Source organism: Chroicocephalus ridibundus, chromosome 14 (assembly GCF_963924245.1).
Source record: "Chroicocephalus ridibundus chromosome 14, bChrRid1.1, whole genome shotgun sequence".
NCBI classification, from domain to species: domain Eukaryota; kingdom Metazoa; phylum Chordata; class Aves; order Charadriiformes; family Laridae; genus Chroicocephalus; species Chroicocephalus ridibundus.
The window spans coordinates 3,921,481-3,942,753 of NC_086297.1; the positions used below are offsets into that span (position 1 = coordinate 3,921,481).

Genomic DNA, 21,273 nt, shown 5'->3' on the forward strand with positions numbered 1-21,273 from the left:
CCCAACCTGCTGGAAACTCCCTCGGCTCCACTCACCAGGCAAGTACATCTCTCGGGAAGAGAAAAAACCCCTTCCCACGACTTTGCCATGGTCTTGTTTTAAAAGGGGACAAAAGAAACAACATGTTGAGTAGCATCCAAGGGACCTAAGCAGGAGCCAGCCAAGGGCCAAAGTCACCCAAATACTCGTGTGCATGAGACTGGAGCTCCTCGGAAGGGTCTACAAAGTGTTCCCGGATCCAGCCCGGAGCAAACCGTCACTGATCAGACACACAGCATTCGTGCTCTTCACACCAGCTTCTCAGCTTCCCAAAAAGCCCCCGCAGCAGCCGCTGGAGACGTGAGGAACAGCACAAGGAGCCCCTCTCAGAGGAACTGTGGGGATGGGGCTAATCCTCCAAGGACCAGAGACGGGGCAGCAGCGCAGAGCAGGGAGGGGAGCAGCTTCCCTGCCACCCCCCCAGCGATCCAGCTCCCGGGAATGGGGTTCAGACAGAGGGACACCCCTGCCAGACGCCCGCACCCGAAAACTCCAGCCACAGAGCCGATTACTGCTCAAGCATTTTATTATCCCTAGGTTTTCCCTTACTGCCTGGGATTATCCCGTCTACACGCAGTTGCTAAAATCTGATGGAGAATTTACAAAAAAGTGTGAGGCGCTGAGCAGCTGGTGAGCAGAGCCCCAGGCTGGGAGGTGGCACTGTCAGGCTGCTGACTCCTTCCAGCAAGACAAACGAGCAGCATCAGTACCATCGCGGGACGTGGTTTTAAAAAAGCCAGCACCGAGCAGGACAGGCCACCCCGGCAGAGCTGCAGACAGCCGGAGATCGGCCACTGACAAGCAGTTTTCCAGTGCCCACCTTAATCAAAGAGCAACTCCTTGGAGTTACAGGTGCTCCAGGAGAGGTGGTGACATGAGAACATGACTGGTTTTGAGCACTGATGGCAGTACTCTCCTGGCACGGGGCAGCCTCCAAGTGTCCACCCAGCTCCCGGGGTGCTGGGAACCCTCCCGGATACCCTGGTCCCTGTCACCCAGGGGTTCCTGAGCCCCCGCAGCCACCCGGGCACAGGCAGCATCACTGCAGGGCAGGCAGGACAGCTAGGGACAGATGTGGCCGCCTTCATCACCTCTTAGGCACAGCATCTGCAGTACTTTCTCGTTCTTTTGACGCTTCCCATCCCAGAAATGGCATCAGAAAAGTATCCACGTTTAGAAAATAATGGGTTAAGGAAAGGAAAAAAAGAAATCTCAGATTTTTTTTCTGTGGAGGCTGGAAACAGACGCAAGCTGCGGTGCCAGCCAGAGCATCCCGGATCCTGCCTGACCTCTGGGAGCAGCTTTCCCTGTCCCATGGCTCCCGGAGACCAGCGGCACAGGGGGCACAGCATCAATGCCAGCTGCAGTTACCGACATCCCTGTTTGCTGCTGCTGCCTCCAGTAAGGAATGAAATAACCCAGACCCCGCGCTCCTTTCCGGCACTATCAGCAATCACAGCACAGGGACCGATAAAGTAAAGGTGTTCCCAGGAAAAGCCGTACCTTTGGCGAGCACAGCCCCCCATCTAAAATATTTTTCAGCCCCTGTTTACACACCCCGCTGGGAGGGGGTTGTGTCCCTGGCTCTTATCAGCTCCGGTAAACTGCTGCCAGAAATCTTATCTTAACTTTCTTCTGCAGGGAGCAGCTGCCACAACAAATACGAGCAAGACCAACAAAGCAAGAGGAGCTGGGAGCAGCCGCTCCTGCCCCTCACGGGTCTGGCTGCACAGGAGCTGCCGGGATCCTCCTTCAAAGCCCTGCTCGCACCCAGCAGGGAAGGTGCCGAAGTTGGGAAACATGTTAGACCAACCCCAAAACACTGGAGCCGCACACCCGAGTGCACGCCGGGAGGCTGCGGGGAGGGGGCGGGGGGGGCACTCAGGATGCCTGCTGGCAAACCGCCGTCCTTTGAGGAAGCAGGACCAGCAGAAGACACCAAAGCCAGTTCGTAAGCACGAGCAAAGGCTGGAGCTGCTCGGGAGGGCAGGCGGGTTTGTGGTCCCCGAGCTCCTGCCCTCACACGGCTGAGCCTCCTCTCATGAGGCTTTCCCAGGCTTTCACTGCCAGGACAGAGCTGGCGCGTCTTTTGCCCCCAGAGGGGCACAAGAGGTGGCCCTTGGAGAGCGAGGTCTGCACAGCCCCTGCAATCTCAGTCGCCGCATCCATCGCGCACAAGGCTCTCTTGTTTTATTTATTAAACAGAAACAGATTGCCACAGGCAGCTTTAATCCGAGTGATAAAAATCGGTTTCCATAGACACTTGCTGCTTCCCCACAAAAATTCAGAGGCAGCCAGCCGAGCTGCGCGCGGCCGAGCCGCAGCGGCCGGGGTGCGGGGTGCCTGACGCCGCACACAACACAGTGAAACCGAAGCCTGGCCCCTCCGAGGGGCTGCCCACCGCTTGTTTCATCCACCTCTAGAGTCATTTCAGCTCAGCCTCTTCTCTGTTAATTGACCTCGGAGAGACGGCATTAATGAGGACAGTTTGCCGTTTCCTAGCACAGCGATCTGGTGAGCCAGAGCTGCAGGAGGGACGAGGAGGAGGAGGAGGAGTTCACCTGGGACTGCAAAGGCAACGAGACCAAACCCCATCTCAGCCTCACGAGAGGCTGCAGCATCCCTGGGGGGGAGCCGGGAGAGGAGCCGCCTCGAACCCCTTCTGCACTGGGAAACAGCTCGGAGGGAGAGCACAGGAGCCACATCCGAGTGATGGGCAGACTGGAAAAGCATCTCCCGAACAACTTACCACAGGAATAAACGTAGGAAGGGGAAAGGCGGCACCGAGCATCACAGCATCTCACCTGGCACAGCCCTCACTCGGCGGGGCTTGGGGGGCGACTGCAGCCCCGCCACACGCAGCCCGTGCTGGGCGAGTGCCACCGGGAGACACGCGCTCCAGCACCGCTGACCTGCTGGTCCCCAGCATCGTCCCCTTCACCGGAGGACGAAGGCGGGCAGCGCTGCCTCGGCTCCCGGAGCAGAACCTGCTGCTTTTCTCTCCTTTGCAAAGACGAAACCATCGCTCTCCGCAAACGCTTCCTCCTTGCAAACCCCAAGAGCTGACAGTGCCCCGGAATCCAGGCACTAAGAATAGCAGGTTGGTGGGGGTTTTTTTGTGTGGTTTTTTTTTTTTTTTTTTTTTTTTAAGCTACGTTAACAGCAAACACTTTTACCATTCACATGAGGCAGGATCAGCTCCACATTAAGCTCATCCCCATCAACAGCAAAAATCTGGTTCCGTTCCTGAGCTCGGAGCCTGCTCCGGACTGTGACTCCATTTAGCAGTAAATCGGTGACTTACCCAACTCTTTCGATCCTTGGCTTTCACTGGCCAACTCTCCCATCTTAACCAGAGCATCAAAGTATCCTTTTGCTGCGTATGTCATACCTAAAAGTATCAAAAAATGCAGGTTATATTCTCTTTAAAGGCTATGATAACTTCTGTGGCACTGGAGAGATGCTAGACACTAAAATAGACAATACTTCAAAGGGCTTAACCCCACGGGGAGGGAATAGACAACAAACAGAAGAAAAACGAATGAAGAAAGAAGAAAGCTCGAGCAGCAAGATTACAGGGCTATTTAGGAAGGAAAAAAAAAAAAGGTACGTGCAGGACCTAGGTGGTTGTCATTCCAGTGTAACCATCAGCCTGCTTAACGCCGCTCAGAAAAATCACTGCGGAATAATTGAATATCACAGACTTTCATTATAGTTCAGTCTTGTTTGTTGACATTCCAGCTACACACTCCACTTTAATCAGATAAGCAGGGGGTTTCCTCTAATCACGAGAACATGTTGTACGGCTTTAGCTCAACGCCGTCAAATTATGTGCTGAAGCCTCTTCCAGCATGATTTACTCATTAAGAGACTTCCTTCGGATGCCCCCACCAGCTCCGAGATCCAGAGCAGAGGATGACCAGAGACAATTTTAAAAATTACAGGAAGATCTTGGGCTTCAAAGCGTACGCACAGCAGGGATGTGAGAAAAATAGAAATGAAGCAATCATGCTGGTTTATCCACAAAACGCTGCAGTTAGTGCGCCCGCCTTAAGCTGCAATAAAACAGCGCGTTACAAACGGACTCCACCACGCGAGTAATTAAAAGCCGCATTATCAGTATAATATTTGAGAAGAACAAACAAAAGACGCAGTCCCAAGGGCAACCTCTTCCCCCCCCCGTCAGACCCTGCCTCTCCTCCCTCCCCTGCTGCAGCAGCGCCCCCAAATCACAAACCCCGCTTCGTTAGCATCATTAGCGATAGCTGGGGAATGCGGCTGCTCCTAAGGGTGTATCAAGTGCCCCATTCCCGGGGGAGCAGAGGCCACAGCCCCCATGCAGTGGACCGGGATGGACGGACGCTTCCCACGTTACGGCCAGTTGATCCATTAAAACCTGGTTAAAAACAGTGCCCAGAACTGGGCAGAAAGCAGCGCGCAGGGGGTCTGCGGCTCAAAAATCTTTCACCGAAACACCCGCGAACCTCGTTTGACTTGCGGGAAATAAAATTTGCCCCAGGCACAAAGCAAGAATGCACAGATCCTTCCCAAAGGGTGGATTGCGAACACCGTCGTTTAAGAACATGAGACACCAAAACACTTTCTTTCCACCGGTTTAAGATTATGACAGCCTCTTCCCTTATGGGCATTTTCACGGAGCCAATTCAAAAATAAAACCAGAAGCTGAGAGAGACGTGCAGGGCAGCTGCGCAGCGAGCAGAGCCCTCCTCCTGGGGTAGAGCAGAACCTGCCTTAAACCTCCCCAAAACCCAGCCCAGGAGGGCCTGGGCACTAGGTAGAGTCATTTTAAGCCAAAATAGTCCATTTTCGGTTTTCATCAATTCGTATTTTACTTTTGAGCATTTAAATCTACTCCTCCCTAATGACTCCCAAAAGGACCCTCTATTCCCAACCAATATTTTTAGGTTTCTTCCTTCTCTTCCAATGCATTCTTCTGGGCAGTTTGAACATCTCAGTAATATGCCTTTAAACATAAAATCTTAATTCTAAATATTTTGAAGTAACACTTAAAGACCAACTGATCAGAGATGTATTTGTCACCCAGTTGCCACCCGACGCTTTCACACTGCGTTTCTGCAAAGCTTTGCATTGAGGTCCGAGAACCATCTCCCCCCGTTTCCTCCCCTGTCTCCCAAGGAAAAAGAGCACCCCAAGCTGATTTCCCAGCTTTCCCCACTTCCGAGGCCATGCTGTCCCGCCGGCCCCTCACCAGCCTTGCAGCCCCCAGCATCTCAGCAACACACACACGAGCGATGCGCTTTCACTTACTTGCTAAGGCTTTTTCGTAGGTCTTCCCCATAGAAATGAAATTCCTGAGGCTGGGATTGAACTGCTCCATAATCGTCTAGAGGAAAGAGAAGAACATCACCGGGGGTTAGCGGAGAAGATGGGGAGCTGGACAGATCAGCCGCGCTGAACTCCATGCTCATCAACGCAATAACAGACCAAAAAAATCCTCCCATATCTCCCAGCAACTCAAGCCAAGCTTCCCGATGGCTGCAAGAAGATGCTGGTTTTACAACAAGAAGCCTTAAGTACACCCATGTCCTGCGAATAACGCACAAAGGCCATGGCTCAATTGGCCTGGAAGGGCAAATCCTCTCATTCTGGGTAAGTCCAAAGCACAGGATGGGGTCCGACGCTAAGCCAAACGCGGTGGTAAGAGCTGTTGAACACAGCCAGGACGTCAGCTGAGCGCAACAACCCGCGCTGCCACTTCAAGCCACGTCTCCTCCAGCCCTCTGTGAGAGCCTTGGAGGCACCTTCACCTCTCACCAAGGAGAACCGCTCCAGAGGGACCTTCCCCATGCCAGCTCCAGCAGGTGCCAATGGCACCGCCCTGACACGAGGCGAGAGCAGAGCCCGGACACAATGTGGGGGGAAGATGCCCCAGAACCTCCCTTCATCCCACAGCTTTACTGAGGAAGACCAAGCTTGGGTTTTGAAGGCCACGAGGCAGAGGGTCAACGACAGGGTGGCTCTGCAGTGCCCCAGTGCGAGATGCCTTGTGCACGTGCTTCACCGTAGGAGATAAGGGAATGCCCTAAACCAGAAAATTATCAGATATAGCAAATATAACCATAATAACAACAACCATAAGTGGCTCTTTGAGACAGCAGGCAACGGTCATCAGACCAACCGCAAAGTTGACTTGAGTTCTGGGAGGTGATGGCTGGTGATGTCCCGCTCCTGGGACGGCCTTGGAGAGCAGCATCAGCTTGGTCCACCATGGACAAGCAGAAAGGGCTGTGGAACGGGATTCAAAATAACCACCAAGGAGCTGGAGACAGAACAAAGCCACCATCGTCCCCACCGAGCCGGTGCCAGCCGCGGCTGAAGCCATGTGCAAGGAATTACACCTTGGTCTCAAAGCACTTGGTGTCACTTTCCACCTGCCCATAAACGCATACATGAGGGTGCTGCTGAACACCAGAAGCGCTGTCTGACGGCTTTTCCTCCCTCGCTGTAAGGTCCTTATTTAAACACGGGAGGGGGAAGGAATAATCGGATCACAAAGAAGAACGGCTCTTTGTGCGTTTGCCACCGCAGCCCCTGGCCCTCCCCTGCCAGAGCCATTCAATCCCGGCGCCGATAGCATCTCTAAAACCAGACACCCCTTCCCAGCCGAGCCCTGGAAGAGACAACAAAATCTCCATTCTCTCCCTGCGAATCCCACCTCCGGACCGAGCCCGGCTGCAGCGGAGCAGCCCCGGAGCCAGTCACCAGCCCCTGCCCCACCTCGGGGACAGCCCCTCGCCAAGGGTACCGCTGGGAAATTAAGTTTAATGCCTAAATTGTCCCCACATGCCCTGAGCGGGGATGCACGGGTGTCCCCCGGGAAGTGAGGGCTCTGCACCCCCACCCCGCGCTGCTGGCAGCGTCCCATCCCGGGAAGGGGAGGGAAGACGAGAGACAGACACTTATGGCGAATAAGCTGATTAAGCATCTGTCACCTCATCTGAAGCTGGCCAAACACTATAAAGCTCATTTTCTGCCTGAAGCATTTTTATCCCAAGTTCCTGCTGCCTGGCCTTTGGAGAGCGCAGCAGTTTAATTTCCCCGCGCGGGTGCAGGTGTGCGGGGCTCAGCCCGTGCCTCCCCCTCCTCCAACCAGCCATTTTCTCCTGTCGGGGAGCAGGAACCCGCGCAAGATGCCAGCTCGGGGCCGGCGTCCAGCACACTGTCGGGGGCCATCACCTCGCTGCCGGTATTTGTTGGCAGGAGAAATCCTTATCATCCCCCACGGAGCACACAGCGGCAGCCCCGCTCCCGGCGGGAGTGCGGTGGGATGAGGCCGGGGCACCAACCCTGCCCAAGCCACGGTGGCCAAGAAGCCACCAGCGTCCGTCCCACTGCACCTTACCCAGCCCCGCGAAGGGCAGGAGGTGACTGCAGGGATCCGACAAGGCAAGCACGAGGCTAACGAGAAAATTCGCTGCTAATTAAGGCTGCGGGTCAAGTTCCACAGCAACACGGTGCCCATGGAAGCTGCTCTGGGGCAGCACAGCAGTTTAGTGAACACGCTCAGCTTGAAAGGAGAAAATTAACCTGTAGCAACAAGCCACGTAGCGAGTTCTTCTCCCTAATTGTAGGAGACAATTGCACAGGAGTTAATTAACACTGGCAAGGACTGCTCCGTCCTTCCCACATCACGTTTAGCTTCGGTCAAAAAATCCACCTGCGTTATCCCACGAAGCGGCCGGAGGCGTGGGACCGCTGCCCTCGGTGGGGACAGGGACACGTCCCCGCTGCCCGCAGAGCCGTGGCTACAGACCCCCCCCGCCCCAGGCTGGGGCTCAGCCTCAGCAGTCCGCAGCCGAATAACGCTTATGCAGAAGAAATATTGGCAGAATTTCTGTGGGGAAGTGATTTATTTATATTTTTTTTGAAACAGTTTGCTAGGTTAAGTGCAATAAGTGTTTATGTATATGTGTGTATACATGTATATATAAATAAAATTATTTTTGCAGCAGTGCCTACGTAAACACATCTTCCTGAAGCGCGAAACTTAACGAGTAAGTGATGGAATAGGATGCTCAGAGAAAGCATCGCGGCAGGGCAGGAGCCGCGGTGACCCTCGGCGAGCAGCGGCCGTCCCGGTGGCACGGCACGGCACGCTGAGCGCGGCCGCGATGGGGAGCAGCACCATGCACGGAGGCTGCGCTCTTGATCCGCGGGGTCTTTTGGGGAAGGATGCAGGGGAACAGAGTCACGAAAAATCCCCTCCCAAAATTCACCTCATCTTCCCCAAACCGAAGGGAACCAAAGCACGACACAGCCCCGGCAGCCAGCACCCGCTCGGGGCAGGATCCTGCTTCCCCCTGACTGACAACAGCCATTTTAAAAACAATAAATAAAGAGGAAAAAAAGCCCCAGGGAAAGGGTCCCACTGATCAGCTGAGGAAGGGGGGAGGCAACTCTCTGCTGGCCGAATGAAATTCACGACCCCTCAGGAGGAAGTTTGCTGAAAATGAGCGTTTTTAAGACATTGTTGGAGACTCCAACAACAACAGCCCGGCAGGATGAGGACGTCGAAAAGGGCTCTTCGCTACAGAGATAAAAATAGAGTTTTTTCAAGCCTTCTTCTCGCTCCCGGGGTGGGAAGAGAAGGTGACTCCAGAACTAACACACCTTCGCGTCCCCCGCCAGGTGAGAAGCTGAAAAGCCACCGGCTGCTAAGGAGAAAATAAACATATTGATACTAGATGTATTTATGGCACGGAATATGCTCAACAAGCAGTCGCTCGGCGCGCCCGAGTCAGCCAAAGTGCTAAAACTGCCGGTCCCACGGCAGGGAGGGCAGAGGTGCCCGCGGGGCTGGGGCAGGGCTCTCCTTGGCTGCCGAGGGGAAGCCGGGTGCTACGGTAAAGCCAATATTCAGCAAAATTCTGGTAACGAAAGCAAATCTCGTTCTCCCTCAAATTTTGCTCCATCAGCACCACCCACAAGTTGTTTGCCTTCCACGCGCCGCCTGGGCAGAGTTTAGAAAAACACAGACAAAAAAAAAAAAAAGACACAAAAAACCAAAACAAAACAAAAAAAAAAAAGACCTGGCAGCTAAAGGTTGAAAGGGCTTTGCTTTGTTCCACTGCGCTGAATTCCCTGGGTAATACCACTCAGCTCTCTGGGATTGGCACGGCTTTATTCAGCTGCCAAAAATGAAACTAATGCAAAGCACGAGGTCTCCAGGACATAGTCCTGCTCAATGAGGTGGGGGAGAACAGAAAATAAGGTCCCGGTCTCCCCCCTCCACACGACAGCAAGGATCTACCGGCCGCTCTGATGCTGTAACAGGCAGCCCGTAAGTAAAAGTTTAAGTCCTCCCTAAGAACGAGCTGGAAACGGAGCTGGTGCAGGTCGTATCAGGTTCCTCCTCCATAGGAAAGGCCTGCACGACACCTCCGCAAGGGCTTTTTAAAAAATTGAAAAACAGGCTGCTCAGTTCTCCCCAGGTCCATCCCCGCAGCCTCCCGCGCAGCTCCTAAAACCCCCGTATAGAGGGAAATAAAGGGCAGGCGCTCCTTCGCTTGGCTGCGGCAGGGGGTTGGAACTAGATGATCTTTAAGGTCCCTTCCAACCCAAGCCGTTCTGTGATTCTATGCCAGCGGCCACAGCCTGCCGGGCCCCCGGGCTCCGCACCAGCCGCGGTGCATCGCCGCACGGCTGAGACCTCACCCCGCCGTCAGCAGCGTACCCGCTGCCCTGAGCGCGGAGCCGTAATCACACCCGACTTCACGTCCCGTCTCCCCCACCACCACCACGGCAAAGGGGCGGACAGCCGGGAATCAATGCGACGAGGGTCCTGGGTTTGTCCAAGGATGAACATCACCAGGAACGCCGCAGCGTGCGCAGTGCCCAGGCTCCTCCGCAGCCACCCCCGCAGGGACAGCCTAGGCAACGCTGGCTGGGGACACCCCAGACACCTCAGCCAACACGAGTGATGGACTTTGAGCTAAAAAACCCCAACTTTAGTGTTTTCCTTGTACTGTTCTTTGTTGCCCATTCAACAGTAAGGCGCAATGGCTCCTTGCAAGACCGATGCTGCACAGTGGCATGGGCTCAGACTGGCACGCACGGCTTTCCTGGGAGGCTCGTGGGTGACAGCAGGACATGATGTGACCATGACGAGTGCCGTCAGAAGGGGGAAGTACCATGGGACTCTCCCCTCGCCACAGTCACGCTGCAAAAGCGGCTCAGCTATAAGGAAGTTTGGTTTCTAAATGGGTCAGCCCCGCTCCAGGAACGCCTTCATTATTTCTGGTGTTAATATTTAATGCCCAAACCAGCCCCGGCGCTGCCTCCATCTCGGCACGTCCTGCCCTGCACCACCAGAAGACAGCCCCATAGCTTTAGCCGCCAAGTTTCTGCTGGGAGGGGAGCCTCGCTGGGCTCGTTAGCGGGGCTGATTGCAATTGCTTACAACACACCCACCTGGCAACTCTGCCACGGGATCATCCCCATCCAGCCCGAGTCCCCGGTATCTCGGTGTACCGTAACACGCAACGCAGCGGCAGCGTTTCACAACCCGGGCTGCTCACGGCTGCTGTGCCGCATCCCCCCCTCATCCCGCAGCTCCCTCCCAGCCAGCGGGAACGGCTGGGCCACCGTCCTCCGGCTGGGACTCGCACAGGGTCCTCCCCAAAGCCAGACCAGCGCTCAGCACGATCTTTACTGCAGAAAGAGCTCAGGAGCAAGGGAATCGGGGGAAAAAACCACCAGGGTCCCCATCTAAAGGCATTTAGTTCCTACTAGCCATGGTGTCAGAGGATGAAGGGAACCCAGTTTCACAGCAAGAGCTTTGAATATTTTGTAATTGGGGCCTGGGCTTGAAGGAAAGTGGAATGGGGACCCGCATGGTGTACAGAGCCCCCCCAGCATGGCTGGGGAACACCCCACCAGTACCCACCCCACAAGGCAGACCTGTCCCCAGCCCCCCAGCATTGGGATCGCCGCTGCCAGGCCGGGAAGGGGGTGGTGGTGGGGTGTCACCCAGCCCCTTCCCACAGACCCCGTACCAAGGGGCTCGGCTCAGCCAAAGGCTTCAGCCTGACGAGCTCGGCGCAGGAGATGCCCCACGAGCAGCCAGGCAGTGAAACCATGGCCACGACCAGAGTCAACACAACAAGGCACCGAAGGCGACGCCAGCGGCTGCCTCCATGCCAGGGAGCAGCATCCCCCACGGGCAGCGAGTGGGGGCACCTCCGGCAAGTCGGGAGCTACCTGCTTTATAACACTTCTTAACCCACGAGGTTCAGCAGCCTGGAGACGTTCCATCCCGGCAGAGGTCAGAACCCCCCGCGCAGCCCGCAGCAGCGCAGGCAGAGGGGCTGGCGCAGCCCCCACCACCCCCGGGAGCACGGAGCCTCGCTCCATGCCGGCTCGGCTGCAGAGCTGAGGCACCTACGAAGATGCAGCCCTGGCAAAAGCGTGGTGCCCTGTAGAAACACCGCAGCCCCGGGCCCTGCTCGCTACGGGACGATAAGCCTGACGTCCCCCCACCGCCCTCCGCACTTATTGCTGGGAAGGCAATTGCATCGCTGGACCCGCTCCCCGGCGACACCGGCACCCACCGCCCGCCCCGCTCAGCTCAGAGCCCCCGCGCAGGGACCACGGCACACGGAGCTCGGGGGTGGCACAGCCTGATGCCGGGGGCCAGCTCCTGCCTCCGCTGTCACACCGCATCGTCCCTCCGCTGCCAAACACACCGAGCCACCCACAAGTTCCCTTCTGATTCACTTGAGCAAGAATCGCTCCCCTTCCCTCTGGACTTGGAGATAATGAGGCAAAAGGCTGTTAAGCCGGCAATAACATTTATTACAGCCGATGTGCAGCAAACGACTATCAGGAATTATGCCTGCGTTTGTGCAAGACAATTAGGCTTCGAGTTTGGGGTGTTTTTAAGCAAACACCTCTTCAAACGCGGAGCTATTCATACACCATTGCAGAACAATCTTCCACACGAAGAAATTGCTTTAAAATGAAATGGAGGTTAGCCTGTAAACAGCGCTAATCTAATCTGTCATAAACGAGACCGATTTGTCTTCAAGGGAAGGAAGGATGGAAGAATTGCCAGTGCCTCCTTTCTGCACGCGGACGGTCCCGCGCGAGGGACGAGCGGTGCCCGGGGAGCTGCTGACCCCGCGCCTGGCAGCTGCCACGGGGTCCCGGAGTGAATCAGCGCCAGGGGAGGTGGGATCGCGTTGGCAGGAGGTGCCAGCAGCCTCCGTCTCCCTCTGTAATTACTACACATGTGTAGGCAGCTGCCTGTAGTGGCAGCATCGGCAAGGGGGCGGCTGACAGCTCCTCCACCATCTCATTAGCACAGTCACTCCGAGGGCGAGCACCGGTTCTGGAAAATGATTACAATGGGCTTCCCGAGCAGAACGCCCCGGGAAAGCCTGCGCGGGAGATGGTGCCTGGCACAGGGAGCTGCCGGCTCCCGCTCCGGACCTCGCAGGAACGGGCTCGATCCCCTGGTCTGGCCGCTGCTGGATCCCCAGCATCACCCCCTGTCCTGGGGGGGTTCTCTCCTCCTGACCACAGCGGTGCTCCGGCTACTGCACACGCCTGAAAAGCATGGGTCAAAAAACTTACTTGGTCAATGGGGATGTGAAGCACTGGAGCTGGTTTTGGACTGGGAGACTCCAAAGCTTAGAGAGCTCTGGAGAGTCCGCACAGCCCCTGAGCCTCCAGCCCTCACGCTGGGCTCCAGGAGGTCATAGAAACCCTCAAAGAAAGAGGCAAACAGCGGGTTCCTGCACACACGCCATGCCACACATCTCCAGAGGCCAAGAAAAGCATCTTCAGAGGAGAAAAGGCTCCTCATTCTCTGCAGGAAAGGCAGGGTCAGGACCATCCTCCTCCAGCTGCCAGCGCAGAGACACTGAAGTTGGGTCAAACCATGAGACCAGCCTCCAGCTCCACATCCTCGCTCCCTACACCCCTGTTGCTCCCACTAAAATACTGAAAAATTGAAGCATTCACCAACTGATGGAGACCTCTGGACTCCTCGAGTCCATCTTTGGCTCTTGGGGCCCCTGTGCACCCTCTGCGCTTCAGCCACATCAGCCAGGCTTCAATGGCGACGGCGCTGCCACTTGCTCCGGGCCAAGGGCGCTCTGCTCCATCCCTAAACCCGCGGCTCACGCGGCACAGCAATGACGAAGCCGATGGTCAGAGGCAAGAGAAGAGCCCAGCCAGCACCCACCCTTCACCCCTCATTTCTCAGGGCAACGAGCTTCATTTAAGCGCAGTGGCTGCGATGGCACAAGCCACCCCACACGCTCCTTCCTGGGCTGTGCCTGGGGAAATTGTGACCTGCTCCACAAACCTGTTATTAGCACAGTTCTTCGAGGACAACACACCTCAAACAACAACTGAGTCACCAGCTGAAACTGTTCCCAGCAAATGTCCCCAGACCGACCCCACCATTGCTCGGTCCAGGGGAGCTCCGGTGGCCAAGCCATGCGAGGGAGCCCGATGGCATCGACACCCCACGGGGTTGGCTCTGTCCCTCCAGTCCAAGAGGAACCCACAGGGCCATGAGTCCAGGGACCTCAGCCGCATTCAGTGGGGCAGGAAGGATCCCAGACACCTAGGCCCCCACCATGGCCAGGCAGCTCCACTGGCAGACCAGCTCTACATCCCGAGTGGCCACAACTCCAGGTGCCATTCGCTCCATCCGAACATCTGCTACGCCCCAGGATCCCAAGCCCCGAGACTTTAGAACTTTACCACCTTGGTATTGTTTTGTACTAAATTTTTTCTATCAGAGTTTTGGGTTGTTTTTGGTTTTTGGTTTTTTTTCTGCTTACTGCTCCCAGGTAACTCAATCTAACCACTTAAATCGCAGGAAATCGTGCAAGCTTTCCAGTTTAACAAATGACATCCTGCATTACATGTTAGGCTAGAAAGGTTTTATTAGACTCAGTCGCAGAACCCAGCGGAGCAGAAACCACTTCCTTCGCGAGGAAAATTAAAGCACATAAATTATTTTATTTTTCTCATGGCACCGGGAGCAAAGCAGAGAGGGGGGAAAAAAAAAACAAAAACGCCGAGAGATTGACAAACTCGGGCTGCAACCGGGGCAGGGAGACGGCTCCGATCGCTGTTAATTGCGGCAGGAACGCGAGTGGCCGCAGCCCGGCCCCGGCCCGAGGTGATTTGGGGACAATCCGGGGGATGAGACAAATTCCCACGCCCTCCCCTCCCCCACCCCGGGGGGGCTCCCCCACAGCTCGGCGACCGGGGCGGGGGGGGGTGCTCGGAGGGGTCCCCGTTCCCTTCTCCAGGGCTCCGGTACCGCCGGCGCCCCGGTCGCTCCGTGCCGGCATCCCGAGCGCAGCCCCGGGGATGGAGCGGGGGCGGCCGCGGCGCCTCCTCCCGCCGCCCCCGCGGAGGATGGGGGTGGGGAAAAAAAATTAAAATAAAAGGAGGGGGGGAAAAAAAAAAAAACAAAAAAACAAAAAAACCCACCCAAACCCGCAAATACACGGCAGCGGTGCCCCCGGGGCCGGCACCTGTTGCCGGGCTGACCTTGTAGACATTCTCGGTGAGCCGGTGCACCTCCTCGGAGCGGGACATGGCGGGCGGGCCGGGCAGCACCATGGGCGGCGGCGGCGGGGCGCGGAGCCGGCGGCGGGCGCGGAGAACAGCGCGGAGCGGAGCCCGCGACGCCTTTTATCAGCTGCCGGGGCCGCCGCCCGCCCCGTCCCGCCCCGCGGGGAGGAGCCGCCGGGCCCGGCCGGGAGCTGCCGGGGCGGCGGGACGGGGCGGGACGGGGCGGGACGGGACCGGACGGGGCGGAGGGGCAGCGCCGAGCGCGGCCCGGGGCGGGAGGGCTGCGAGCCCGGGGGGCAGGGGGGGATGCAGCGTGCTTCCCCCCCCCGTAACCCGCCTCCTGTACCCCGCTATGCCCCATTCCATACCCCATCCTGTACCCCGTTCCCCATCCCATACCCCATCCCATTCCCCATTCCCCGTATCGTTTACCATCCCGTACCCCATTCCTCATCCCGTACCCTGTTCCCCATCCCATACCCCATTCCTCATCCCGTACCCCATCCCATACCCCCTTCCCCATCCTGTACCCTATTCCCTATCCCGTACCCCTCCATACCCCATTCCACATCCCATACCCCCTTCTCCATCCCATACTCCGTTCCCCATCCTGCACCCCATTCCCTGTCCCATACCCCTCCGGTACCCCATTCCCCATCCCATACCCCATTCCCTGTCCTGTACTCCATCCCGTACCCCATTCCCCATCCCACACCCCCACTGTGCCCCATAACCTATCCTACACCCCCTACCATACCCCTTACTGTAGCCCACAATACTCCACGCTCTACCCCCACTTTACCCCATCCTGTATCTCCTGCTGTACCCCACATCCCTGAGATACCTCATGCCACAGCCCCTGCTGTACCCCCCACCCTCGCGGTACCCCCCCAGGCCCGGTGCTGTGCTCCGTTCACAGTGTGGGTGGGGAGAAGAGCAGCCGGGGGTTTGCAGGGTGTTGGGGGAAAGACGGGGGCGCCGTCCAGGAGAGCAGAGGTGGGGTGAGCAGTCCCCCCACGGCACCTCACGGTGCTTGTCCTCAGCCCGGAGCAGGGCTCGGCCTGGGGCAACCAGCCCAAGCAGGAGGAGAGGCAGCCCCCACCTGTCTCCTCGTTGCCCCCTCGCTGTCCCCTCGCTGTCCTCGCACTGTCCCACCGCCTGGCCAGCTGGGAGAGCCGGGCTCACAACTCGTCACCCCGCAGGCACCGGGATTCCCCCAGGAGGCCCTCGCCAGCCCTGCCAGTCGGCAGGTCCCTGTGGGACGGTGAAGCTGTGGATCCCCGACCTTCCCGTCCCTCAGGCCACAGCAGCCACATTTGCACAGGTCCCAAGGGACGTGAGGAGCGGGGCTGTGTCCCGGAGCCAGCGCCCCGCGTCCCCCTGCCTTTGCAGCCCTCCCCACCACAGCTGCCGGGGTGTCCCTGTGCCTGTGGCCGTACAGATGAGGAATATCTGAAGGGCACCAGGCACAAACTGACGCTGGTGTCCTTGTCCCAGCCGTCGGCTCAAGCCCTCCTCTCCCTCCTCTCCCTCCTCTCCCTCCTCTCTGCTGCGAGAAGCGGTGAAACAGTTAAGCAGCCGAGTGTGTTTTTCTCCCTCCATCAATTCCGAGAACAAGCAGCCCGAGTACCCGAGACGGTCGATACCTTGGCCCCAAACCTCCTGTTTCTATTCCCCTTGCTGCCTCCCGCTCTCCATCCCAGCCCGCGGAGGAGCAGGGGGGCCACCGAAGGCAACTGCTCACTCTGGCCACATTTGGGTCCCGTTTTGCCTTCTACCCCCTCAGAGGTTTCACACTCCAAAGGACAGGGAAGAATTTACGACCCCTGGGAAGGGTTTTTCTCATTTTTCTGGAGCAGCTGGCTAACACTTCCCCATGAGAGCTGAGAAAGAGGAGCGGTGATGGGACGTAACCTCAGGGCGGGCCGGGAACAAGGCTGCCATGGGAGACGTTCCCAGAAGGGATGCCCGGCTGTGCCGACACAGGGACCTTGCGGTGCCCCTTCCCCGCTCGAGCCCGCTCCGTCCCGAGCTGGGTTGGCTCTGGGATGCTGCTGCCTCGGCCGGACACCGGCACCTCGCTGGCTTTCCAGTGCCGGCAAAGGATTTCAGCTCGAGCGTCCGGGAAGAGGGTGCCTCTACCCGCATCTCCATCACCTTATTTTTAGTTACGTTATGTAAGTTCTTCGCTACGTCATGGATGTGGGGGGTTCTTGCATCTAATTCCAGTGTGACAGCCCAGCAATTCAAACAAGCTGTTCCTCTGGTGAAGAAGATAAAAGGATTTGTAATTTCTCATAATAAAAGAGGCCTTTTGGGACGACCCTCAGAGAATCTCTCGCATCTAGGCCTGCTCGGAGACAGCCGCTCCACTTTCTTCCCATCCTCTGCTTCTCTTTATCCCCAGGAAACTGGAGTGCCGAAAACCTTTCTCCCTCGTTACCCTCCCTGCTCCCAAAGCGGGTCTTCGGCTGGAAGCAGCCAGTGATTTCTTGGTCTTACGTTAAGATTTGCCAAATTATAGTGGTCCCTGGCTTTTCCCACGTTAAAAAAAAGTCTCGATGGGCAACGTCCTCCCGGGGCTGGTCCGTGCTGCCGGTGCCCGCGGGGCCGTGCCGGAGCCCAGGGCAGAGCTGCCGCCCCGCAGCCACCCGGAGCACCCTGGGAATTCGTGGCAGGAAAAACCTGCCGTTGCCTCGTGCCGTAACGTTTGCTTTGATTGCCTTCTATTTTGTTTTTTTTTTTTTTTTTTTTTTTTGTTGGGCTTTTTGTTGCTAGCTGTCGTTTTGTCAGGGTGATTCACTCCCCGGGGCCCGGCGGCAGCTGGAGCGTGCCCAGGGTAACCATGGTGGCAGAGTCCCTCGCGGGTTACCTGAATTCCCACGGCACCTCCCGACGCTTCCCGTGCCCTTTCGGAAGGCAGGGACCTTCCACTGCGGGGGCCGCGCCGGAGAAGCAAAACCTGGTGGGCACAACGTGGGACACCCCACACACACACACACACACGCCGGGCCTTGAACACCAGTGGGATAAACAGGCGGCAGCCCGCCGTGATGGCCCCGCCAGCCCTGGAGCTCCGTCCCCGGAGCCATCCCTCCCCTCTGAGAGGTGGGGGTCTCTCCCGGGGTGACGGCGCATCGGCACACGCGGCACCGGCCACCTCCAGCCCCGGGTGGAGCGAAGTTGCTGTGGCAACCCCAGTTTATGTAATCCACCCCGCTCGGCTGCAGGTGTGGGGAGGAAATTGTGCTATTTTTGAAGTTTCATTAGGTTCCTTCTTAATTACCAGCGTGGCATCACGCCAGCTCTCTCCTGGCCGGGTCACGCGCCCCCGAGCGCCGCAGCGGGGCAGCGATGGCCGAGGGCAGTGGTGACACGGGGCAGCGGTGACACGGGGCAGCGGGGACAGGCAACGGGCTCCAGGGGGACAGGGGGTGCCCGCGTAGGCACCGCTCCCTCGGCCCGCGCCGGCAGAGCCACCAGCTCCTCTGGGGTTCCGGCGGGGCGGGATCGCTCTCGCCGCTCACCGAAACCCGCGGCGGCGGGTGCGGTGGCTGCGCGGGGCCACAGGGAGGGAGGTGGCTGCAGGGCGACATAGCTGCCCAGGGAGGGGACGACGAAGCTGCCCAGGGTCAACAGGAGCCGCCGCGTCCTCAGCGCCTCAGGAAAGCCTCCTGTGACAGAGGGGAGAGAGGAAAAACAAAGGTGGCACCCTCGTAGCTCTGAGGGCGACATGTCACCCGTTGATACAGAGAGGAGGAAACAGGGGTGTAACCCTCTGCTCCCACCGACCTCCCGCACCTCTGCCGGGAGCTGCAGCTCGGGTGCGGGTGTCCCGGCAGCCGCAGGCTCCGGGAAGGGCTCCGGGCGGTCGCTGCGTTCTCCTCGACACCTGGAAGGAAGACGGCCACAACCTCGGGCTGGCGGCACCCATGGCCCTTCGGTCCCTTTGCCTCCTTTTTGCTACGTGCTGAAAGGGGAGGATAAACCCCCCACCCCCCAGTGACCCCTGCGAACGGCTCGGGGCAGGCGCGTACCTGCGAGTGTCGACTTGTTAATGAGATTACCAGGAAATTTCCGTATTTCTGTCTCGGGCAGATGGCTTCCCCATCAGAGTCCTAACGCGCTGCCGCGGCGCAGTCAGCTGCGAGCCCTCTCCCTTCCATGCCAGGAGTTAGTTATTTCTAAAATAATTTAAATGTGATTTTTCTGACATCTGGGGGTCACTGGGGATCAGCCCCACGGGTCTGAGTAAAACCAAGCCGGCGCTTTTCCCCATCCGCCTTGCTGAGCCCGGACCCCAGCCTCCCCGGCTCTCTGCCGAGCGAGGGGGGGCTCCTCCTCAACGCCGCTTTTATTCGAGCACCTCACCAACCTCCGTGGGAGCCGGGGCAGGGAACCCCACGCCAATGCCCAGATGTCCGGAGCCACCCCCCAAACCACAGCTTGGCTTTTCCCAGACGGCACTCACCGGGATGCCGCCAAGAACGGCGGCGGTGCCCGCTGGTACCCGTCACCGTTCGTACCGGTGAGCGCTGGTCCCTCCACCACCGCGGGCTCCACGTCCCTCGAGCGCTCAACGGCGAGCGTGCAACTTCGGATGTGCCACCTCCAGCGTGTCGGCCCTCTGCTGCCTCGAGGCACACGCGAGTTTGCACCCGCAGGGTCAGGACTTAAGAGTTGTCACAGAACTGGAGATTCCCTGCCTGGGCCAGCGGCTCTCGGCCGGCTAATCCCCCCCCCCGAGCACCACTGCAACTCGAGTAAAGCCTTTTATTGCGGATTAGCAAAGGATGAACAATTCCGGCTCTTCTTTGAGCGGGTGGGAGCTGCAGCACTGAAACCCAGCGCAGAGTCAGCGGTGACAGCGGTTTCCAGCTCCTGCCTCGCGCTTTGCGAGGACTCGCGGCGGGTCGGGATCAGTTCTCAAAGGAGGAAACTGAGGCACGGCGGAGAGGAGTAACCGCCCCCAGTCATCCCGAGCAGGTTTTCCCTAGTGCCGTTGGAAGCAGCATCCGAACCCGACTCCCCGCAGTGAAAGTTGCTGTTTCCAGGTATTTGTATACCAGGAACTGTTTTGCTCAGGGATGTGGCACCGCAGCTCTTTAGCTGTGCTGCTCCCTGCCCCGGAGCATGGCCCTGCTTTGGGCGAGGGACACCCCAGGTGTCGGGATGCGGCTCCACCATCACCATCCTTTCCGGAGCCGCGGCTCGGTGCTGCAGCTGGGGTCAGGTCTTGTCACCGGGGTCACTAATGGCAATAAAATAAGCGGTGGCCATGGGGAGGGAGAGTGGGCTGGGGGAGGCGCTGGCAGGGCTGGCACAGCTCTAGGGACGGACCCCAGGACGCCCCCGCGCCCGCTCCCGCATCCTCCGAGGGCGTGGGACGCCGAAGGCAGCGCTTTGGTGGTGGGTGGTTGGGACACTCCTGCTGCCCGCGTCAAAGCCGGGGTGGGGACATAAACCCGGTGATGCAGAGCACGGCCCGGGCAGCCCCCAGCGCCCACTGCCCGGCTGGGGGGGACGGGGACCTGCTGGCATGGCCCCTGCAGACCCCCGCGCCCCTGCCGGCCCCTGCGGCGATGGCTGCGGGCAGGGTGCGGGCAGAGCCAGCCGCGGTGGCAGGGGTGATGGCGGAGCCTCGGCTCTCCCAGGAGGCTCCTGGGGAGAGCAAGCGCAGGGAGGAGCCGGAATGACGGAGGAAACAGGGAGTGGGTGGGAGAACAAAGCGCTGCGGATGCCGAGAGCTGTGCTGGGGACTGGGAAGATGGAGGGAGCGGAGGCACCGAGTGGGATGGGGGAGGCAGTCGCTGCTGGAGCAGGGGAAGGGGCAGTGGGGCCGGCACCAGCCGTGGGAGAGACGGACGGGTCCCTGGCCATGCTGCCTTCCACGGGACCAGGGGGGGCTCGGAAGGGAGAAATCTCTGCTCCAAAGCAAACCCAACCTCTGCTCAGCCACGGCGGGGTGGGAGCAGGCAGGGGTGCGGGGCTGCGTGCTCCGGAGGAGCCCCCGAACGCCGGCGGTTCCTCCCAGCGCCCAGGCTGCCGCAGCCCCGAGCCCCTCTCGCTCCTCGGCTGCCCCGGCTCCTGCTTTCGTGAGTGAGTAATGCCGAACTACACCTCGCTAAGGAGCTCTCTGGGGATACTTCTGAATAACAGGAATAGTTTATGTGATTTGCATAATTGGCATGATGGGATTTCACATCACGTTGCTGAACTCGGGGACGTGTGCGCGGCAGCGCCTCCAGCCAACGCCTTGCACGGGCGCCCCGGGTGCTGCAGGGCTTTGGGTGCTGCCCCCACGCTGCCCAGCCCCTGCCTGCTGAGCAGGACCCGGCGGCTCTTGAGGGGGGGCTGAAGGGACAGGATCGGGCCCCGCTGCCATCGCCTGCCCTCTCCGTGCCCGCCGTCACCTCTCCTTTCCCACCAAGCCAACACCGCTCTGGTCCGAGACCCCCCAGCCCCACAGCACCCTCGGCCACGTTCGCTTGGTCCGTGGCCGCGTCCGACGGGCTGGGTCAGGCTGTCGCAGCCCAAACCAGCTCCGTGGCTGCAGCAGAACCACGGCTTCTCGGGGCCGAAGCACACAGCTCCCAATTCCCACCGCTCCCCTTCCAGCCCCGCAGCCCCCCAGGTCCCTGCGCGGCGCCGCCG

At 58.8% G+C, this 21,273-nt stretch overlaps 1 protein-coding gene across 10 annotated transcripts in view; it reads right to left on the reverse strand.

Moving 5' to 3' along the window:
- Positions 1–14,712, reverse strand: part of BAIAP2 (BAR/IMD domain containing adaptor protein 2) — a 46,407-nt gene extending 31,695 nt beyond the window's left edge. For all 10 annotated transcript variants that reach the window (XM_063352110.1, XM_063352108.1, XM_063352112.1 and 7 more), the window contains exons 1-3: positions 14,596–14,712; positions 5,329–5,404; positions 3,344–3,430 (exon numbers count right to left, since the gene is read on the reverse strand). In XM_063352110.1, the coding sequence (XP_063208180.1) occupies positions 3,344–3,430; positions 5,329–5,404; positions 14,596–14,667 (235 nt within the window). In that variant the 5' untranslated portion in view covers positions 14,668–14,712. The remainder of the gene's footprint in view (positions 1–3,343; positions 3,431–5,328; positions 5,405–14,595) is intronic.
- Positions 14,713–21,273: the final 6,561 nt, after the last annotated feature.